Below are 23,098 nucleotides of genomic sequence, written 5' to 3'. Positions count from 1 at the left end.
ATTGACTATGCGTCTCAAGCCATCTGTTATCTTGGTACTGCGGTATGATTGAAAGGCATGTGATGCAGCAACTCTTGCTAAAGGTATGCAGGTACAAAGTTGCATGGGAGAAGTCTTGGGAACCCATGTATACCAGCTTGAGGTCCATGATGGAAGAACTGCAGGACGTATAGACAATAACAAATACAGTGTTTTACTTGGGAAACTCACCATATCTGTATCTGAAACTGGCCCAAAACTGGTCACATAGATGTTCGTGAAGACTTCAGTTGTACTGTCTAGCATAAGAAAAGAAAAGAAAAAGTATGAGATCACACTTTTCCTCCCTTTTGTGCTGTCAGAGGTTCAGAAGCATATTTTCTCACTAAACAGAACATGAACAGTTGTTGTTAGCACAATATAGGCAACTTGTTAAGTATGGATGGCCACTTTGGAAAAACATCATTACAGGGGACTCAGTTAAAATCCTTCTCATTTGTGCTGCAGATGACAGCTGGAATATCATTTTGTATGAACATGGTAAATGCAAAATCTCTACCTGGATATATGTCATGTTTGCAGCTGAATAATGCTATTCTATGTCTTACTCCAAATGCGAAATGTAGAGCAATATGCTTTCCAACATGTCACAGACAAAAATGAGGGCACTGATCTGTAGGAGTGGACAGCACTGTGGGAGAGTCTGTCAGACAATGGTGGCGTCAACTCAATAAAGACTCAAGCTGAAAGCAGGCAATAAACTGCAAGCAAGCAAGCGGGTCCAAATGAGAAAAGCAGTAAGACAAGCCAAATGCCTATGATACATATGCCCAATGAATATGCATTTATTCTATTTGGAGTACAATTGGTCAACTAAGGAACACTGAGGTCCAGCATCAGTCCCTTGGCACAGAATTCTTAAGCAGAAATATTAATAAAGAAAGCACCTTTAAGCAAGTGTAGAGTGTTTTTCTCTCACCACCAATGTTCCCTCTAAGCTGCAGAGTCTTGTGAGCAAAAATTCTACTTTGTGAGCTACTGGCATTAAAGTTGTGACTACTGCATAAATTATTGTGCTCTGGGGTCATTCTTCCTGAGCTATGAGCCAGTTTGGTGTAGTGGTTAAGTGTGCGGACTCTTATCTGGGAGAACCGGGTTTGATTCCCCACTCCTCCGCTTGCACCTGCTGGAATGGCCTTGGGTCAGCCATAGCTCTGGCAGAGATTGTCCTTGAAAGGGCAGCTGCTGGGAGAGCCCTCTCCAGCCCCACCCACCTCACAGGGTGTCTGTTGTGGGGGAGGAAGGTAAAGGAGATTGTGAGCCGCTCTGAGACTCTTCAGAGTGGAGGGCAGGATATAATCCAATATCATCTTCTTCTTCTACTAAGACAAAAATGTTTGAGCTGGAGTTTAAAAATCTGTGAACTAGCTTACGCTAATTCAGCTTAGAGGGAACACCACTCAGCACTGAATTAAAGTCTCCCCACGAATAGGGCTTCCAGGTTGATAGCATACCACAAACATTCACTGAAGCCTCAGCACCTCTCTGTTTAGAACTACTGACCACCAACATTAAACTAGAAACCAGAGGACACATATATTGTTTCATTCTAACAAGAATATACATATTGTACCCCCCCACCACCTCTCTGCCATCCATAGCAACAAAGACAGGTACATAAATATTTCTTCTTTTTTGTTATGTTTCTTTGCCTGTCTTAGGAAGCAAATCCTAAGCAGCTCTACTCATAAATATGCGCCCCCTTGCCCAGATTGCCCGAAGGTATGGGCTGGGTTGTCATCAATATGCTGATGACACCCAGCTCTATCTGCTCATGGACGGCCGGCCCGCCTGCGCCCCAGAAAATCTGGACCGGGCGCTACAGGCGGTGGCTAGGTGGCTTAGGCTGAGCGGGCTGAAGCTGAATCCGGCGAAGACAGAGGTCCTTTGCTTGGGTCATTGCGGCCCGGGAAGGGAAATCCCCCTGCCAGTTTTTGACGGCGCGCCGTTGATAGCGGCGAGCAGGGTCAAGAGCTTGGGGGTACTATTGGAGCCCTCACTGACGATGGAGGCTCAGATAGCAGCCACTGCCAAGTCCGCATTTTTTCATCTTAGGCGGGCGAGGCAGTTGGCCCCCTTCCTGGAACGCAACGACCTAGCAACAGTGATTCATGCTACGGTCACCTCGAGGTTGGACTACTGTAATGCCCTCTACATGGGGCTACCCTTGTGCCGGACCCGGAAACTGCAGTTAGTGCAGAACGCCGCTGCCCGGCTGCTATTAGGGCTCCCAAGATGGGAGCACATAGGGTCGGGGCTCCGGGACCTGCACTGGCTGCCAGTAATATTCCGAGTCCAGTACAAGGTGTTGGTCATTACCTTTAAAGCCCTATATGGCCTAGGACCTGCCTATCTTAGGGACCGTCTCTCCCCACATGTTCCCCAGAGAGTACTACGATCGGGTTCACAAAACCTGCTGGTAATCCCCGGGCCAAAGGAGGCCCGTCTAAAGGCCACCAGGGACCGGGCCTTCTCAATAACGGCACCTTACTGGTGGAACCAGCTGCCGGAGGAGGTGCGGACCTAGGGCAGTTCCACAGGGCCTGTAAGACAGCCCTCTTCCGGCAGGCCTATAACATCTAACTGACGAGAACATCTTCTGGATGGAACAAAAATGCATCTATAGACCGCTGGTTTTATTCCTATTTTGTTTTATCAATTATGGTTTTAACTTATTTGTAAATGTTTTTAAACCAAATCTATGTAAATTATAATGTTATAAGCCGCCCTGAGACACTTCGGTGAGAAGGGAGGGATATAAGTCCAAATATATATATATATATATATATATATATATATATATATATATATATATATATATATATATATATATATATATATATATATAAGCCTCATTTTATTCAATGAGGCTCACTCCCAATAAAGTCACATATATACAGCCTTGCCTACCTCGCTGGACTGTTGTAAGGATGAAAATGAAAGAGAGGGGAACAAAGTAAGACATATTGGTCCTCACTGAAGAGAAACACAGAGTATAAATGAAGTATATGAGCATAAATAATATACTGATGCAATCAACAATTACAGAGTTGTACTTGTATGTCATCACAGTCTGGGCAGCAGAGTAGTCTATACTCGGTCCAGGGAAGAAATATATTTGTGGTATTCATTCTGTGCTTTAACTATCACAAAAAGCAATACTGTCTACTTAGAATCCTGCTCAGGTCTATTTGATAGTGTTCTTGGGACTGCACTGGTAGACACCTGTATAGAGCAAAAGGGGAGGGGAGGTACCTGCTTTGAAATTAGAACACAAAGAAGCTTGGGGTTTCCCCAAGGACAGAACTTTAAACATCAGAGCTGCCCTAGCTGAACTGGGACAAATGAAGGGTAAGAAGCATGACTTACAGAAAATAAATTAGTCTAGAAATCAATCTGTCTGTGCTTCTGAGCTTTTAGGGTGTATATTTAGTATACACTTATCCCTGGAATAATAACAACTAAATACTTTTAAAGTCAAGTATAAGCAGACCAACAGAAGCGAAAATATTACATAAGAGTTAGGTGGACACAAGCAGGAACTGGCAAAGCCTTGCACAAGGCATCTCATTTCCCCTCCCCCGTGATTTCCTCTTTCCTCTTCCTGAAAGCCCCCATCGCCTCTCCCCTTTTCCTGCTTCCTTCTCTCCTTCTAGGATTGCCAACCTTCAGGTGGGGCCTGGAAATCTCCTGGAATCACAACAGATCTTCCAACTACAGAGATCAATTCCCCCTAGGGTTACCAACCTTCAGGTGGAAGTTGGAGATCTCCCACTATTACAAATCATTTCTAGACAACAGAGATCATGAGGAGAAAATGGCCACTTTGGAAGGTGGACTGTATGGCATTATACCTCACTGCAGTAATTCCACTCACCAAATCCCACTCTCTTCAGGTTCCTCCCCACAAAAAAAAAATCTCCAGGTATTTCTTAACCTGGAGCTAGCAATCCTACTTCCCTCATTTAGGTTTGCCAGTTCCAGGTTGGGACATTCCTGGAGATGGGGGTTATTTGGACTTTGGGAGGGCGAGGTAAGTGACCTCAGCAAGGTATAATGCAATAAGGTCCACCCTCCAAGGCAGCCATTTTCTCTAGGGCAACTGATCTTTGTCAACTGAACAGTAGTAGTCATTTCAGGTGATCTCTGGTCCCCACTAGAATGTTGGCAACCCTAGTTTCCCTGGAATAAACGGGTGCTTTGCAGGGTGTAATCTGTGATATTATGCTATTCTTAAGTCCTTCACTTCCTCAACCTCCACCCTCCCAGCCACCCCAAATCTCCAGGAATTTCCTAAGCTGGAGTTGGCAACCATATCTACATCCCAGCCAACAGCCAACCTAACTTTATCTCCCCTTCTGTCTTAAGCTTCCCACCCCGGCAGCCTCTGCTTATAAAACTATGGCTCAGCTGTGCGGTACCACAGTTCCCTGTCCCATTCTCTCCTTCTTAGCCATTCATCACAGTTCCCTGTTCTATTCTCTCCTCCTCAGCCATTCCCCAATCTAGATTTTATCTGCCTCCCAACATCAGCTATATCATTTACGTACTTTATTTACCTCTCACCTTTCTCCTCTCCTCCTTTTTATCCACACAACAAAATGGTGGGGTAGGTGACTGGTCCAAATCACCCAGTGAGCATCTACAGCAAGATGGGGATTCAAACCTGTCATCTCCCAGACCCTACTCTGAAGCACTAATCTCCATACCAAACTGGTTTCATAGGGTGTTGGACAGTAGCAAGTAGACAGGCTTCATGGAGTCATTCAAGTTGTGTGGTTATCAAGTCACACAGAGGCTGCTGTCAGGCCTAGGGTTGCCCACCTCCAGGTGGGACCTGGTGAGCTCCCAGAATAACTGGACAACAGATGACAGAGATGTGCCCCACTGGAGAAAATGGCTGGTTTGGAAGGTAGATTCTATATATCCAGCAGAGGCCTCTACCCTCCCTGAACCATCCCCTCCTCAGACTTCACCACAAAATCTCCAGGAATTTCCCACTCTGGAGCTGGCAACCCTAGCCATAAGAAGTCCTGCCTTGAAAGGGCCCTGCCTCTTACTAAGAAGAACCCAGCTTGGAATACTATGGTTGCCTAGCAACAGCCTCTGAGGTAATCTGTTGTTTAAAACTAGAGGTGCTCCTTTTATAATTTTTGTTTTTTTAAAAAACTCTCCAATGTATTTTTTTTTTTAAAAAAAATCACATTTTTCTGCAAACTGGGGCCCTTTTCATGTTTGTAGACTGGTTGCCAATGCTATTACAATATGTGGAGTTCTGCAAGCCACAAACTTTTTGCACTTCAGATTACAAGAGCAGAATTCCAGCATTTATCTCCCTCTCCATTAGTCCCATCCAACGAAGACCAAACAACTTCAATACATTCCAGACAAACTACAATTCTAAAAACAAAATGCTTTTGTAATAGACGTGTTCTTCCCATGGCTACCACCAATGGGTATGATTCCAGTGGAAAAAAATGTGATAGATCTGTACTATAAATGTGAGTACTATAATCATGTTACAAATAAGAGTAATTCTAAACCAGCAGTTCTCAAAACTTTACATACTATGCCTTGTGTAAAAATGTAACTATCATCTCCACAAGAAACCACTGATCCAAAACAGTAACATAAGGTTTGTATGTATGTATGTTTTCACTGTCTGAGGTTTCCAAACATTATTTTAGAGATTAAAAGAGCAATTGTATTCTTAAAACTAATATCAAATAATTATAAATGAAAGTGACAAACTAAGATTTATTCCCCATAATTACAGCAACATAAGGAACTTTAAGGTTCAGATACTCCCTCTAGACATGTGAGTTCAGTTGCCCCAGATAACATCTCTCAAATGAAGAAATTCTAATGCCTGTAAGCATTGTGTGATCTATTTGTGGCAAGGGAATTGGAGGATATGTTACTCATCTTATACTTAAAAAGACCATGGATATATATATTCAGGCAGATGATTATATGAAGAATAATTAGGAATGCTCCAGAATGCTGCTGAAGTAAAGTACTGTTATTTTAAAAAGAAAATTCAGTTTGGTTGAACACTACAGTTATGAGACAAAGTAGGAGTCCAGTAGCATCTTTAAGACCAACAAAGTTTTATTCAGGCTGCGAGCTTTCATTTGCATGCACGCTTTGTCAAACAGGATGGAATCAAACCATCCCTCTCTCTCTCTCTCTCTCTCTCTCTCTCTCTCTCTCTCTCCCTGGCAGAGTTTGAACAGCAAATTAGCATACAAGCATACAATATAATGAAATGTTTTAACAGATGCAAACAGAAATAACAAGCTAAGTTCATAATGTCATTATAGTTTAGATCAAATTTCAGAGAAAACAGGCAAATAAATGTCTCAGAGTGTTAAAAATGTTGAGTTGCCATGTCCCCTCTCAAGTGCAGAGGTAACTGATAGTATCTTTTTCTTAGCTGTGATGTCGGTGTTGCCTCCTCTGTTCTTGTAAGAACAGGCTACCATTAAAGAAACTACCACCATATATATCTTCTTTGCATAGAAAGGCAACAGAAATGTTGAATAATGTTTTTACTAATATAACCTGATATCAAATTCAACTAATTTCAATACTCAAAGGGCATTCTTTCATTATTCATTTCTGCTCTCTGCTGTATGGTATCTGCTCTTTCACAATCTGTATTTTTAGTATTAGGACACAACTACAGTTCAGGAAAGGTGCTGACAGACAATATTTCCTTTGCTTACACCTTCCTTCTGCTACAGAAACTGTTGTTCTGTCTATTCAACAGAAACCATTTACTGTAATGTTTACATTAGACAAAAAGACCATAAAATGTTTTTCCCCTTAAAATATGTTCTTAAAACACATTTTTAACATACTGCTGTAAAGAATATAGACATAGATATGTGCACTACTGCCCTCTACAGGGTGATGTGAGCACCATTGGATGTAACAGCAGCTCTGCTAGGGCAAGCCAAAGGTCCATTCCAGTCCCAACATTCCATCTCAATTATTAGTCAGACATCTGTAACAAGTTCACAAACAAAGCATGATGGAAATTGCCATTTCACATGCTTAGCGCCCCTTCCGGCAACTGTCAATCAGAGACAGCCTGTCAGTGAACACCAGGAATCTTTTTCTAATAAATGACAGACCAATAACTATATCCTCCATAAATTTGCCTTATCCTTTTAAACAACTGCCTAAGTGCATGGTTACTCAAATTCAAAACCTTTAATGGCATAAAAGAATGAAAACAAAAACACAGACTGGATCCAAAACAGCTGAAAACGAGTAAGAATTACACTGTCCAGAAAGGCAATCAAGACAACACCACAGAAAAACAATACACAGGAGCAAAACCAATGAAATATTCACTGCCCTTGCCTCAAAACATGATAGCCTCTATGCAATACAACAGCCAAACACCCAGCTTCCAGCTCCATCAATATGGGGGATCCACCAGCAAGCAAACACTGGGCAACTCCCATTGGAGAGCCAGAAAGATCAGAGACAACAGGATCAAGAAGTTGCTGAGAAATCCCACAAAACACAGGGCAACGGAGTGAAATATGAACAAGCGAAGCAGACTCCGATAAGCAACACCCACATAATCTGTTCTCAAAGGGAAAATATTGAGTCCAGTGAGCATGAAAGCTCAACATTGTCAAGGGCCAGCAAGACCCCACATACAAGCAACTCCTTGCTCTGCAGTGGGCAACAAGCCAAGAAGATAAGGAGAACAACATGGTTTCTCCACTGTACCTTATTACTTGATCTTATCAGTTAAGTATTGTTTGAATGAAAACATTTTCCCTGAGAGTATCCTGTCTCTCACAGTAGACAATTCAGCTATAGGACCCCAGACTGCACTACGGTGGATTTTAACGTTTTTTTTTAACTAAGGCCCACCAAATAAGCACCATCAACCCCCCCCCCCACTCAAGTAAAAGAGTAGGACATAAAAAACAGCATTCCAGACAAGATAGTTTTATTTATATATGTTTATGACATGCATTATGAGACACATTCTCAAGCACACTTCCCATGAGGCCCCATGCTTGACAGGCATCAACTATCTATCTCCTCAATGTTTGGTTTGACTTTCTATCTGCTGTGTGCTATTTTTTTTAAGGACTTGGAAAAGAAATCTAAAATCTTGGGTTTTACGCACAGGGGTGGGGTAGGGGGTGAGGGAATGATATAAAACCCATGGGAAATAGGGAGGGCTCCTGAAAACCCCAGATATTTGCCCCCACAGATGCTAAATTTTACCTCATTAGGAATGGTCATTCTTTCATCTTGAGAAAAGAAACATTATCTGTATCTATAGTATTCATCTTTTTACATTTCCTCCCTTTGCTTGTCTCTTTTTTTTTCAAAACTAAAAATCACAAATCATTTTCTTTGTCAGGAAAATACAAGTCCCAATCATATGAACTGCTTTTCCCCCTGTCCCATTCTTAGTTCTACAACATCTTTTTTTAGATGGCGGTAATCAAAAGTACAAGTAAGAGGAAAGATTTCAGTGATGAGTCCTTAAACAGCCTGGTATGGGTTGAGGTGCTGTTGCTCTCTGGGAACAATTCTAGAATAATCCCCTCCCCACAGGGAGATAAAAATAAGCCTGAGGACACAGACTTTGCAAAGCTTTCTCGTAAAGCATGCCATGCTACCGAGAAACGTTGGTGCATTAATAGGCATGCAAGTAATTTCCCTAAAGATTTCTAAGAGTTTATTGTTGGTACACATCATATGGAGGCCACAAATACATACTGGAAGTACAGAGAGATGTTCTCTCCTCTGTGTGATACACAGTGGAACAAGCCTTTCTAAGTGGGTACTTGGCAGAAAGATCCAAGAAAAGTAAGCAAATGGCAAAGAAACTACAAAGCCTGTGTGACTGAAATTTGCCTTCTGTTTTTAACACAAACTCACAATGCTGCTTAACAATTACATACAAAGAAATGAAAATAAATCAACCAGGATTTTTTTTTTAAAAAAACAAACCTTATTCTAACAGAAATGTAGTAACATTAAAGAGTTAAATTTGGAACTCTTGATTCTGGGCTGGATCTAGTCTCTAGATTTGGACTATTCCCAAACTCCCACCCCTTTCATTTCTATTATCAATGTGTTGAGCCCAGTAACAGAGAGGTTGAATTGCCAGCAGTAAATGAGACAGCTGATTTGTTCTTGGATCAGGATGGAACTGTACTAAATAAAAAATAAAAATTCATAAAACAGTACGGAATTGTCAAAGGTGACTCCAATATAAAATAAAATTTAAATTTTGCCTAGTAAAGAAGACTCATAAGAAGCTCCAAGTATTTTATGATAAGTTTTTTTTAAAAAGAGGATCAAAGACATCCAGCCTATTTTTGCTACCCCACTCTAAATAGAAAGACTAATTATACATTACAATAACCAGCCAACCACAGCCATGGTAATGAGCTAAAAGAGGATCAATGATCTTCAAGGATTTACTTCACAGTTAGGCCAACAATGCATTCTGCTCTATAGTGGATGATGAATTCCCTATGAGGTCTAGATAGAACTATTCTTCAAAATGCAACAAGTACAATAATAATGGAATAAGGGTTACCAACCTCCAGGTGAGGGCTGGAAACCTCTCAGAATTACAACTAATCTCCAGACTACAGAGATCATTTTCCCCAGAAAAAAAAATTGGCTGCTTTGGAGGGTGGACTCTATAGCATTACACCTCACAGAGGTCTCTCCCCTCTCCAAATCCACTCTCCCCAGGTCCTCCCCCCCCAAAAAAAATCTAAGAATTTCCCAACCCAGAGTTGGCAACCATATTGTGGATGTTATACATACATGTGTGTGTATATGCGTGCACATGTTAATCATTCTATATTTGCCACATGAATGCTCATACCTAGACATTCATGGTGCCTAACTGGGCAGCAAGATCCCCTTCCATCCAGGCTACAAAACCGCTTCTTCCTAGTGTAAAGAACTGGGACAGAATGTGACATCCTCTGTGCCCAGTCCTACCCCATTTCTCCATATTCATACCTGCAGACCTGTCTCCCCAGGCAAGCAGCAACTGTAACCCTACAGCAGGTTCTGTTTCATGCTTCTTGTCTTAATGAAGTCAGAACTGTGACTGTTCACTTTTTCCGTTGTTGCTGTTCAGTCGCACGGTCGAGTCTGACTCTTTGCGACCCTATGGACATAGTAATGCCAGGCTGTCTTCTACCATCCTCCGAAGTCTGCTCAAATTTGTTCGTTACATCAGCTTTTTCAGCGGCAGCCCTCAAATTCTGCTATCCCATTCCAAGAGGTACAAGAAAGGCTCTGATGCATCTACCTTTCTGTAAAGGGTGTGAAATAGAATTCTTTAGAAAAGCTTTTGAAGGGCTGTCATTGTCTTTAGGGGTTGACCTAAAGGTCCCTTAGGAATGGAATTGGGGCTGAGCTATTAGAATTAAAAACAACAATGAAGTCTAAATCCACTGAAGAAAGTAATTTAGGACTTCATTTTTTATTTTTGTTTTTTTAAATTCTAATCGATCAGCCTAGTTCCATTCTTAATAGGTCAACCCCTAAAGACAATGATAGCCCTTCAAAAGCTTTTCTAGAGAATTCCCAGCGGAAGCTGGGTTCAGGTAGCCAGCTCAAGGTTAACTCAGCCTTCCATCCTTCTGAGTATCCAGCTTGCTGGGGGGGGGGGATATGTATTTGACTGGGGAAGACAATGGCAAACCACCCTATAAAAAGTCTGCCATGAAAACGTTGTGAAAGCAACATCACCCCAGAGTCGGAAACAACTGATGCTTGCACAACTTTATCTTTTTAAATCCACTTAAATCAATGGACTGAAGGGTGTAATCCTGCTTGGGCTCCAACTATTAGCATTTTACTTTGGTTTATACCACCTCAGGCCACAAATAGGGTGACACGAGGATTTGTTTGTTCAAAAATATATATATCTGGTATATTAAAAAAAAAGGTAAAGCTAGTCCCCATGTGCAAGCACCAGTCGTTTCTGACTCTGGGGTGATGTTGCTTTCACAATGTTTTGACGGCAGACTTTTTACGGGGTGGTTTGCCATTGCTTTCCCCAGTCATCTACACTTTCCCCCCAGCAAGCTGGGTACTCATTTTACCGACCTCGGAAGGATAGAAGGCGGAGTTAACCTCGAGCTGGCTACCTGAACCCAGCTTCCGCCGGGATCAAACTCAGGTCGTGAGCAGAGCTTAGGACGGCAATACTGCAGCTTTACCACTCTTCACCACGGGACTCTATATGGTATATAAACATACCTATTTAAAGGGTTGTTGTTTTTGCTGTCAAGTCACAATGGTGACTCCAAAGGGTTTTCAAGGCAAGAGATGTTCAGAGGTAGTTTACTATTGCTTGGATCTGGGTAGTGGCCCTGGACTTCCTTGATGGTCTCCCAAACAGTAAGCAGCAATAATATCCAGTAATATTATCCCTGCTTAGTTTCCAGGATCTGATGAGATCAGGTTAGCCTGGACCATCCAGGATATGGCAATTGTTGAGTGTACAGGAAGTTTCTGGCCAGCTTCCAAAGGCACAGAGTACACTGCAGTAACACAAACTTGATATGATGGAAGAGACCTCAGCCTGGCATCTGCAAACATCCACATACTCGCTAGCACAGAAAATGGCCAGCCCATGTAATAGACCATAAACTAGATAACTGGTATTTTATTGTTGATAGTTTATTGTCCTTGCCTTGTTATTTTCATTTTAACTGTCTTTGATGTTATAGTAAATATTACATTTTTATATTTTTGTTATAGTTTACGGCTTAGACAAATAAAACTGAACTATTACTTTCCCATAAGTGAAAACAGTTTTATAACCACAAAGTCAGGTATGTTCCTTTCCCTCTTAAATTCAAGGGCACACAAACATCCCCAAAACCAGATTACTTGTCCTCATAACACCCTATAAAGATTCTATAATTACATTACTAAAATTATTTGATGACATGTACACATTGGATCATGGTGCTACTCTTCTCAGATGAAATGGTGACTGTGGATATCATGTTGGGTAGCATGCACTTCCAGTACACATCGCTGGATACCCCCAAATGTCACATCAAAAAGGACTACAGATACATTATACTGTTATCTGCTGACCTTCTGACTGATGGAATGACTAATTCACACTCAATTGATCTGCATTATAAAATTTTAAAACATACTTTTTACACTTACATGGCTGGGATTCACCCAATAGTCAGTGAGTTTGAAAGAAAGAAAAAACGCCAGCAAACAATACCCATAGGATGTTTCAACATGCATGTCACATCCATTCTACAGACACTCCATTAGTCACCGGTCAGTTACTAAGTTCAATTCAAGGTTCTGGTTATCACCTACAAAGCCCTGAATGGCCTTGAATTCACATAACATGACACAGCAATCCAAGTGCTCTTACTTACAAAACACCCAGACCAACAAATCAAGTATAGATGCTCAGCCAGGAGTGGAATTCTAGCAGGAGCTCCTTTGCATATTAGGCCATGCCCCCTGATGTAGCTAATTCTCAAAGGGCTTACAGAGCTCTTAGTAAAGGGCCTACTGTAAGCTCCAGGATTGGCTACATCAGGGGTGAGTGGCCTAATATGCAAAGGAATTCCTGCTAGAATTCCGCCCCTGTGCTCAACTAACCTCATTCTCTTCCAGCTTAGAGGAATGCATCCATCTATGAGCAGTAAGAACAAAACCGCTCATTTGTTTAAAAAAAATGTACACTTCTGTCATTCTTGTTCCTTCTCCCCACATATGCTACAAAAGACCAAACTGGCATTAATGGCTTAGAAACAGGGTGTGTGTATGTGTGGTATTATACCTTGTGTACATCAGAAATGACTAATAACACAAGAGTGATCTGACAAAATTCGATACTCTTAGTGGGGGTTAGGGGAGGGAAGCAGGGATGTAAGATGCCAACAACCCATGTTACAATCCTGGGATAAAGACAGAACTGATAGTGAGTCACTAAGGTTGTGCCATATGTTTGCAAGAGACTGTTTTCTGCACCAGACATGTTTTCAAGGGACACAAATATCCTTCCCCAATTGCCACCATACTCCTGTTTTGTCATGATTCATATGCTACTCCCTGTCTGACTAGCAGCTGCTTCAGCACCACTGTTTTAAATAGCATCTCCATTTTTCTGGAGAGATTATAAAGGATTGTGTAACTAGTGAAATGACCTACGAAGTTATCACACTTCCATTCCAATTTGACTATCCGACTGTACAGGAAGTCAACTCAAAGTGAGAGGAAGCACTGTCCTCACCCTGCCTTCTCTTTATGAATGCCTTCCTCCCTTGGGATGCCAGCCCTTGCCCTCCTGTTCCTCTTCCTAGTGGTGTTAAATATTGGCTCCAATTTGCCCTATTACCTGACTTCCTAAGGGCACAAGTGAACTATCTGCCTCTTAACATTCTGCTTGGCTGCCAACTTGCCAGGGAGAGCCAAATGCAAGCTCTGAAACTTTGCTTGATTTTTAGGGACAGCCAAATGCACCCCTCTGCAAAGAAGCAGAGATCTGGATTTACCCTGATCCCCATTTGTGGGGCCACGGGGAGGGGTAAGAGGCAAGACAGCCTTTTGCTGGTGGAGAGGGGCGGGGCCAGACCAAGTACAGGAAGCAGGGGCCCTCCCTAACTTGATGCGGGCCCTATAGGATGTCTTTGGGGTGGGTCAGAGGGCAGCCACTAGCTACTTAGGATGCAGCACCGCCTCTTCCTGCCCTCTTTGACCATTGGATTGCTTGGCCCACCCTCCCAGCCCTTTATTTAGGTGTTTTATCAGGGGTTGCATATGGTTTGTCTTTTCGATTTTCTTGTCACAACTTGGCGGTATCAGCATGGGGCTGGATCCATTCTCTGGAAAATCAGCCTGCGTACCCACTTCCAGAGTATGGGGATCCTCTTAAGGGATCTTGGCGTGAGGGGCGACTGAGGTGCCCAACCTGGGGGCATGTAAACCAGGGGATTACCCTCACACTCAGATGGCAGGGGAGAGCACCCCCTGGGCTTCCGCCCTAGTGGAATCCCTAACCTGCCATCCCAAGGTGACCAGCAGTGCATCGACTGGCAGGCGGGTCAGTCAATGAGTGGGATCCTTACCCCATGCTGTGTCAAGGCTTACTACAGCTGTAATCAATAAAAGTTGTGGCCAATTTTATTCCACTTTTTCTGAAAATGGTGTGGTTGTGTGTTATTTCCATTGAAACTGTAAACTAAACTAGAATGTGTTAGTAGGGAGGAATTTTGAATTAACCCTAACCCTAAGTCGGCCATCTGTTAGCAGCCAATGAGTAACACTTTCTCTTCGGTAGGGGTGCCAGATGTTTGCTTCTGTCACATGAGAACCCTCATAAAATGGAAATGTTGTTCTATGCTTCTTGGCCATGGAATAAATAGTTTTCTAGAATACAAAGACATTTTTTAAAAAGTTGTCTGTGGAAAAGATGTTTTTAACAGAGAGAAATACTCTTCCCCAACCGCCATCATACTCCTCTCTTTTGTAATGATCCATGTGCTGTTCCCTGCCTAACACCTGCTTCAATATCTCCATTTTTCCTGAAGATAAGTTTTAATTGCTAGTAAAACTATTTTCTTTATCTCTCTGAATTCTACTCAAACTAGACATAAAACAAGGAAATACAGTACATCCTTGCCATTCTTAGGTATTCTGTTCCTGGGATCACACAAATGGAAAAAGTCATGAATACTAAAGGTAGGGGTTGTGGCAGACAAAGAGCCCATATATTTGTTTCGCACTAAAACCAAGACTGCTTCTAGACAAAAGCAGCAAGGAATACTAGGGTCTCTAGGCAATGGCAAACTGCATCGGAATGTCTCTTGCCTTGAAATCCTACATTGTCACCGTAAGTTGGCTGTGATTTGATAATAAGAAAGGCATCTTTCAGACATCTCCCTCTTCAGAGACAGTACCTACCATTGGCAAAAAGTGACATAGTCTTGGTCTTTTCCGTTCTGTATTTCAAGTGGTCCCTTAGTAGTCTAAACTTCCCACTAAAGGAGGCTAGAACCAATAAACTATTGCCTCAAGGTCATAAGACTTCTTGGACATTGCCCCTACAGTGCAATGTGTGCAAAGAAAGTGCAGAGGAGAAATAAATGGGAGCCAGGCTTGAGGAAAGACTTCACTGATTCTCTCCCCTTGCTCTGGTTGACTGATGTCAGGTGTTCCATACTCTACAAATCATTGGGACATATGGCCAGGTATGACACCTGTATGTGTATTCTCTCCCGACTCCCAATCTCAGATGTTAATATGCTTTGCTTGTTGTTGTTGTTGTTGTTCAGTCGCACAGTCAAGTCCAACTTTTTGCGACCCCATGGACAAAGTCATGCCAGGTCCTCCTGTCTTCCACCATCCTCCGACGTCTACTCAAAAGTGCTTTGTTCAGCTAAGTATAATTGAGTTTGTGAACCAACTGAAAACTCCACAAAAAACTCAGCCTGTTCTCTGCTTAAAACACGGGCTGTACAAAAACAACCCCCAACTTTGATTTTAGCCACACGTAATTATTTCGCAAGAAGACATATGCCTTTGGTTAATCTGCTGTTTCTGAACATTGCGTGGATATTCTTAGAAGCAATTATACATATTTATGTCAAATGCACAAATCCATTTGCTTACAAAAGAGATTGTTGATACTACTGCTAAGATGACAATGATTTAAGGTTTTACAAAAGCAACATATACTCTTGAAATACATATTTTGTTTTTATAATTATATCTTGAGTACACCTTTGAATCTTGTTTTAACAGAAGCTACGGCATGACTTTTGTTTCTGGAATTTCTCCCACTGAGATAATCATACATTCATTCATTGCCTCTCTCTTTCTCTAAACAGTTTTCTTAGAACTCTCTGAGCCAAAGTAGACATAACAGCATCCTTGTTGCTGCTATGAGGATTATGCCGTTTTAAAATCATTTTAAAATGCTGCAAGGCCCTGATCCTGATCTGGCTGACATTGCAGCAGGCTGAGGTCCTCTTGTTGTGTCTCCCCACCCCCGCCTTATCAAGTGCCAAAATGGTTGCAAACCACCACCATCCCAGTTGTTTTAGCACTTGAAAAGGTGCAGGGGAAATGCTTTGACTGGAACATTGGCCCAGAACTTAGAAGACCCAGATTCCACACAGGTGTTCACTATGTTACTTTGATTGTAATCCTAAGAATATTTTCTTGGACGTAAACGGTAAACCCCAAATGGATAATAGAGCCCATACTTATGAGGAGACCTGCTTAAGAGCACTCCCTTTGTTTACTATCCCTGCAAACTTATTATCCATTCCCTATCCATTCCTCTCATTGAAAGGAGAAAAATGTCCTGTCCTTTTGTGTGGACTTGATGTGTGGAAATGGGCTGCTGAAGCTTTCATGGTATGGAGGTATATAACATCATCTGATAATTTTTGCAGATAATTGCTGATATTAAAAGGACAAGACTTTCTTTTTTCTCCAAGCAGTAGACAAGTCTTTTTCATATTCAAGCAACCGCTATGGCTTATCACACTAGCAGTGATCAATGACACTGTGAACCCTTAGCAGCCTGTCCCTTCCTCACTGCTGGGGCAAAAGTACTTTAAAAGAGGTTGATTCTCTGAATCCCTCTTCCAGCAAGAGTCCCATCCCATAGACCAGTGGTGTCAAACATGCAGCCCGGGGCCCGAATCAGGCCCCCCAGCAACCAGTTCTTGCTTGCTTCCTTCTCCCTCTTGCTTCCTTCTGCATAACAACAGCTTGCTTTGCCAGGCTTGCTCAATCGCACAGGAGCTTCAGAGCAAAACCTCAATTTTCTCCATTGGTTGAGGCTCTTCCCCCTCCTGGTCCCCTGGGGAGGGAGGGAAAGAGCCAGAGCTTCCTTTGCCCAGTTCCCAGGATCCCATGGGAGAAATACAAAGAAAGCACCTTTAAGACCAACAACTGCTAATGTTTTAAGCATATTGCTCTTAAAATCTTTAGTCGGGTTTGTCTGTGTCTTTTAAAAACTTTATATCTCTGCTACCTAATCTTAAATAGGTACATACATGGCCTGGCCAGACAAGGTCTCATTTATGTCAGATCCAGCCCTCATAAAAAATGAGTTCGACACCCTTGCCATAGACAGATAGTGAGTAACAAGTAAAGATACACTATCTGCCAAACAACATGGCTCGGTCCCACAAAGTCCCATTTATACCAGCTTGCTTTGCAAGGCTTGCTCAATCGCACAGGAGCTTGCTTTGCAAGGCTTGCTCAATCGCACAGGCCTTTGTAACAAATGAGTTCAACACCCTTGCAGTAGATGCTAAAATCAGCTCCTTTTTGTGTATAAATATTGTAAAAAAAATAATGTATAACATAAAAATAGTGTAAAGGTAATGCTCATAATGTGAGATCCCCCAGAACAAAATTGCTTCAGAATGCCTTTCAACACTACTGGGAATAGCAAGACTGGCCCTGGAAGCTCATTGGAAAAATCATACAATACTATCAATAAATGACTGGAGAATCAGACTTTGGGACTATTGCAGCCTTGGGAAAATAAATAAGCATTCCTGCAAATCTCAGAAGCCCTTTGTGGAGTTATGGTTTCCAATTGTCAGCTATTTAATAGACCTTGATATCCTACCCAAGAATACCAGCAGCTGATATATTTCTAATTGTTTAAATTTAAGATGAGATTGATTGAGGAAAGCTATGGATGTTTAAATACATCACATTAGAGAAGTATTGAGTCCTCTGTCATTTTCATTGCTTCATGGTATATGTACAAGCATAATACATATACCATGTTATAGCACCACAATATTAATTTTAATACAAGCTGTTAATGATTTAATGATGATTTTATAATTGTAATTGTAATTATTATGTATGGTTTTATTGTATATCACATTCGTATGTTGTGAGCTGCCCTGAGCCTGCCCTGGCGGGGAGGGCGGGATACAAATAAAAAGTATTATTATTATTATTATTATTATTATTATAGAGTATAATTTATAGTTGCATGGTGCAATTAAGATATGGGAATACAAGGAATGTAGTAAATTATTAAATTAGCTATAAGGATAATCATTAGATATAAGATATACTGATCCTAGGATGGTTTATGATCAAATTCCATATTGGGGGTGGGTTTTAAATGTGAGATTAATTGCTGTTTGATATATGTGAGATACTGCTTTAATATGTTGAAAATGTCGGGAAATAAAAATTAAAACAGAATTTAAAAAAAAAACATGTAATGAACTTGTTCAGTTTTGTGTAGTGGTTAAGTGTGCGGACTCTTATCTGGGAGAACAGGGTTTGATTCCCCACTCCTCCACTTGCAGCTGCTGAAATGGCCTTGGGTCAGCCATAGCTCTGGCAAAGGTTGTCCTTGAAACGGCAGCTGCTGTGAGAGCCCTCTCAGCCCCACCCACCTCACAGAGTATCTGTTGGGGGGGGGGGAAAGTAAAGGAGATTATGAGCCACTCTGAGATTTGGAGTGGAGGGCAGGATATAAATCCAATTTCTTCTTCTTCTTCTTCTTCCCTGGGATTCCAAGGGATTGGGATCTGGTGGTTTCTTTTACAAAAAAACCCCTGAAGAACACAGACTAAAGGAGCTAAACTCTACCTCCTTCCCTAACTGCCATCCTTCACTGATTTCTGCATTTATCTCCTAAAAAAGGTAAAGGTAGTCCCATGTGCCAAGCACCAGTCGTTTCTAACTCTGGGGTGACGTCCAGGGCTTTTTGCAAATGAGTTCCTGCTGGTCTTTTTCTAAAAAAATAGCCCTGGTGACGTCACATCATGACGTTTTCTTAGCAGATTTTTTACGGGGGGGGGGGGGGGTGTGCCATTGCCCCTAGACCAGCTGAATTTTTAGTATCAAAGCCTGGTTCGGTAAACATATGCTTAAAAGAACAAAGCGCAGCAAGATAAAACAAAGGAAATAGGATAAGCTCCCCACGCCCGTGTTTGAAAATAGGATCTCTCCCTCCTTGGTTTTACATTTAAATGTATGAACTTGTGCATCTTGGCTGCTTTAAAAAAAAAACCAGATTTATGTAGTTCTGTGTTACAGAGTGACATGATCTAATTTTTTTGTCACCACTGATCTATCATACATCTGGTAATTGTCTGTTTATGTGTATTTGCTCTTTATTGATGTGTGTGGAAGGAAGCCGTAAGATGCTGTCTCAGTTCTATTTCCAGGTGGGAAAGCAAAGTCTGGGACTCTGACTATATCCACTCCCCTTGTCCCTATAACCATGCCTGCCTGCATCTCTGTCCTCTGTAGGACAGGTGGACCACGTACCTCTTTTAGGTGATAAAACACTAGTCTCTCCCCCTCTCCCAGAATGCTCTGCAATATGTACAAACAAATAAATATCCCACAGGATGAGGAGGAGGAGATGATGATGATATTGGATTTATATCCTGCCCTCCACTCCGAATTTCAGAGTCTCAGAGCGGCTCACAATCTCCTTTATCTTCCTTCCCCACAACAGACACCCTGTGAGGTGGGTGGGGCTGAGAGGGCTCTCACAACAGCTGCCCTTGCAAGGACAACCTTTGCCAGAGCTATGGCTAACCCAAGGCCATTCCAGCAGTTGCAAGTGGAGGAGTGGGGAATCAAACCCAGTTCTCCCAGATAAGAGTCCGCACACTTAACCACTACACCAAACTGGCTCTCAGAGAGATTTCATGAAACAGATCATGCAAAAAGGATGTGTGCTTACATTAAAAAGCTAGTGAGATGATGGAATGATTGGCAGAAAGTCAAAACACTATGCTCATAAACGCCAACTGCTATGATCTTGTTTGGAGTCATTAATGGTTCCAGTTGGATTATGTCTATGCCAAGTACATATTTGCTGAGTTTTCTTCAGCCAATCCTGCTGGGCTCTCTCCTAAGCAAAATGTACCCTAATATATACTATATAAAACTCATCCACTGCTGAAGGCATTGCTGTGTGCTGTGGCAGTCCTCCTGCTAAACAACCCAATGAAAACATGAATAGTGGGACATAGAAAACAGATTAGCTACTTTGATTGCAGCTCTACAGTGGAGATTGGAGAACCTCTATGGCATCTGGGGTCTATCGAGTTGTTACGCATGAATGTTTAAAAAACACAATGGAATTACTCTGTATTTTCAGGAAAAGTCATTCTGGACAGGACCAATTTGCAGTTGAGAAGTTGTGGGGGAATTGCTTTCCTGCCCACTCAATTTTTGTTCCACATGGCTCCTGCAGCCATTTACTCCACCTGTGTGATTGTAAGCACATAATACAAGAACAAAGATTAAAATAAACAGTTAATGATAAAGAAACAGAATCTGTATTTCAGCTGAAGCTATGTCCCCTCTCAAGGCAAGCCATAACCTTCCTGAAAAATATGCCATTCCTAGATCTTCTGCATGAAATATCTCTGGCGTTGCTTCATCCACATAAATATAAATTATATCATATGTTGTGACTCACAGGGTGTTTTCGCACTCACCTTCAGCCGGCGCCGCGACCCTCTTGACGACGGAGGATCTGTGCTGATTTCCCACACGAAGCGCTGGAGCAACCAGAAGAGCCGCCAATTTCCGGCGCGAAGCCCGCTCAAGCGTTTTCCTGCTTCTTGGCGATTTACGTTTGAGCGGGCTTCGCGCCGGAAATTGGCGGCTCTTCTGGTTGCTCCAGCGCTTCGTGTGGGAAATCAGCACAGATCCTCCGTCGTCAAGAGGGTCGCGGCGCCGGCTGAAGGTGAGTGCGAAAACACCCACAGTGTCATTTCCTGCACGAGACATTTTCTCATACAAATCAAAGTTAGGGATGTTACCAGAATAGGGTCGCCAGGTCTAACTCAGTAAATATCTGGGGACTTTGGGGGTGAAACCCAAGGGTGTGACAAGCATGACTGAATTCTTTAGAGTTCCAGCAATCACATTTAAAGGGACTGCACACCTTTTAAATGCCTCCATCTGGAATAATGAAAGATGAGGCACCTTCATTTGGGGCTCACAGAACTGGACCCCCTGGTCCAATCTTTTTGAAACTTGGGTGGGAGGTGTTTTGAGGAGAGGCACTAGATGCTATGCTGAAAATTTCTATCTCAAGAAACAGCCCTCCCCCGATACCCACAGATCAATTCTCCATTATACTCTATGGGAATAATGTACAATGGGTACATTTGGGTACAATGGAGTGCCCAGCAGACATTTCCATCCCCCGTCACTTTCAGATGACCCTGAAGTGTGACCCAACTGGGGATTGGCAACCCTAAAATTCATTACCTAGAATTCAAAAGTTGGAATTTCTTTTATAGTTTCTGAACACTTAGGACAATTTTTGGTCATCTTTTTCTTGACCAGAGTAACCATACTTAGATCAGGGGTGTCACTTATGTCCTGCAGGCTGCAACTAGCCAGCCCAAGGCTTTAATCAGGCCTCTCACTCTTTTCTCCCGTCTCCCCCTCCTGTATTCACCCTTTGAAGCTTTGAGGCTGCCGAAGTTCCCAGTTCTTTCTGCCTTGTCTTTGCCTGCTTCAGCAGGAAGCTCTTCTGGACTTGCAAAGCTACAAAGAAAATGCAGAATCGGTTTCCATTAAAGTCTCTGTGCCCAGGCCCAGAGACCTTAATGGAAAATCCATTCCACATTTTCCTTGCAACTTTGTATTTTAAGGTATTTTTTTTAAAAAAAAAATCTTTGTGTTTCTCTGTATCCTTGTAAAGTTTGTATCTCTGCTGCCTGCTATTATATTTTATGACACACATTGCCTGGCCCCACAAAGTCCTCTTTATGTCAGATCCACCCCTTGTAACAAATAAGTTTAACACCCCTGCACTAGCAGCTAAAATCAGCTCCTTTTCATGTATAAATAGTGTATAACATAAAAATAGTGTGAAGGTAATGAGCATAATGTGAAAGCTAGCAAATAAAATTGGTAGGATAAAAATGTTCACAAGTGGGTATAAAAATGAAAAGAAGCAAAATAAATGGCATGTCCTTACATCCTTACCAGAGACACTGGGATAAATCTACACTAAATTTCTCAATGACATAATGGACTTTTCCTTCCTCCCCCACCCCTCACTGCAGCTCTCCTAAATGCTGCTCCTGGGATATATGGAATAATATGAAGAGGGAGGGTTCAGTAGGAAGATAGCATCAGAGGAAATTGCAAAATTAAGTCTGGATCCAACCCATATATTCTATAAAATCACTCAACAAATTAATAGCCAAGGGCTAGCTGGCTAACTTTTAAAAATCAACCAGTGCTACGATTTAGGGTTCTGCAAACCTGACAGTTCCCATGGGGTTTGCAAAAAATATGGCTTTTAAAAAATTCTTCATTGGAGTCCCCCCAAAAGTTGATGATTACATCTGTGTATGAACAGATGTCATGCAAAAAAAAGAAGAAGAGGCCAGAGTTTGGCAGCATTTTGAGATATAGCAGGAAACCCAAATGGCACGCAAATAAGGTTGCCAAGTCTGACCTTGGCTTCAGTGGAGGATGTTTCTCGCACATTTGGCATGATGACATCACCCAGAAATGATGTCATCGCTGCTTGGCATGTCACATGGGTGCTCTAGGATTTGGGTAAAAACTCTACAGTACCACAGAGTTTTTACCCAAATCCTAGAGCATCCCCTGTGCAAAGTGCCCAGTGTGATGACATCACTTCTGGGTGATGTCATCACACCTGGCACATTGCACAATGATGGAACTCTTTGGGGGTGGGGATCCCCCCAGCAGCCCGCTCCATGCCAGCAGGTTGGGGGGCCCCAAACTGGGGGAAAACCCACCCCCAGCGGGACCTTGTTAGCCCTACATGCAAATGATTGTGGTCCCCATGTTATGAAACAGTCTGCCTTAGGAGGTCAGGAAGGCTCCCTCTCTCCTAGCTTTCCACTAAGCATGCAAAACTGAATTATTCAAGAGGGCTTTTCTATGCAGGCAATGGGTAGCACTGCTACAAAAAGTTCACACTTTGATAAATTACTGGGGACTGCTGTCTGTATTACTGCATATAGTTTGCTGTGGCTGGCTCCCGTTG

The 23,098-nt window shown here is 42.2% G+C and overlaps 1 protein-coding gene across 1 annotated transcript in view; it reads right to left on the bottom strand.

Moving 5' to 3' along the window:
• GABRA2 (gamma-aminobutyric acid type A receptor subunit alpha2) overlaps window positions 1-23,098 on the bottom strand; it is a 108,641-nt gene that overhangs the window by 43,929 nt on the left and 41,614 nt on the right. The window contains exon 4 of the mRNA XM_060246304.1: window positions 211-278. Within this exon, the coding sequence (XP_060102287.1) occupies window positions 211-278 (68 nt within the window). The remainder of the gene's footprint in view (window positions 1-210; window positions 279-23,098) is intronic.

The sequence above is a fragment of the Heteronotia binoei genome, chromosome 9, assembly GCF_032191835.1.
Source record: "Heteronotia binoei isolate CCM8104 ecotype False Entrance Well chromosome 9, APGP_CSIRO_Hbin_v1, whole genome shotgun sequence".
NCBI classification, from domain to species: domain Eukaryota; kingdom Metazoa; phylum Chordata; class Lepidosauria; order Squamata; family Gekkonidae; genus Heteronotia; species Heteronotia binoei.
The sequence above is the reverse complement of the archived record's forward strand: the minus strand, read 5'-3'. Positions and strand labels throughout refer to the sequence as shown.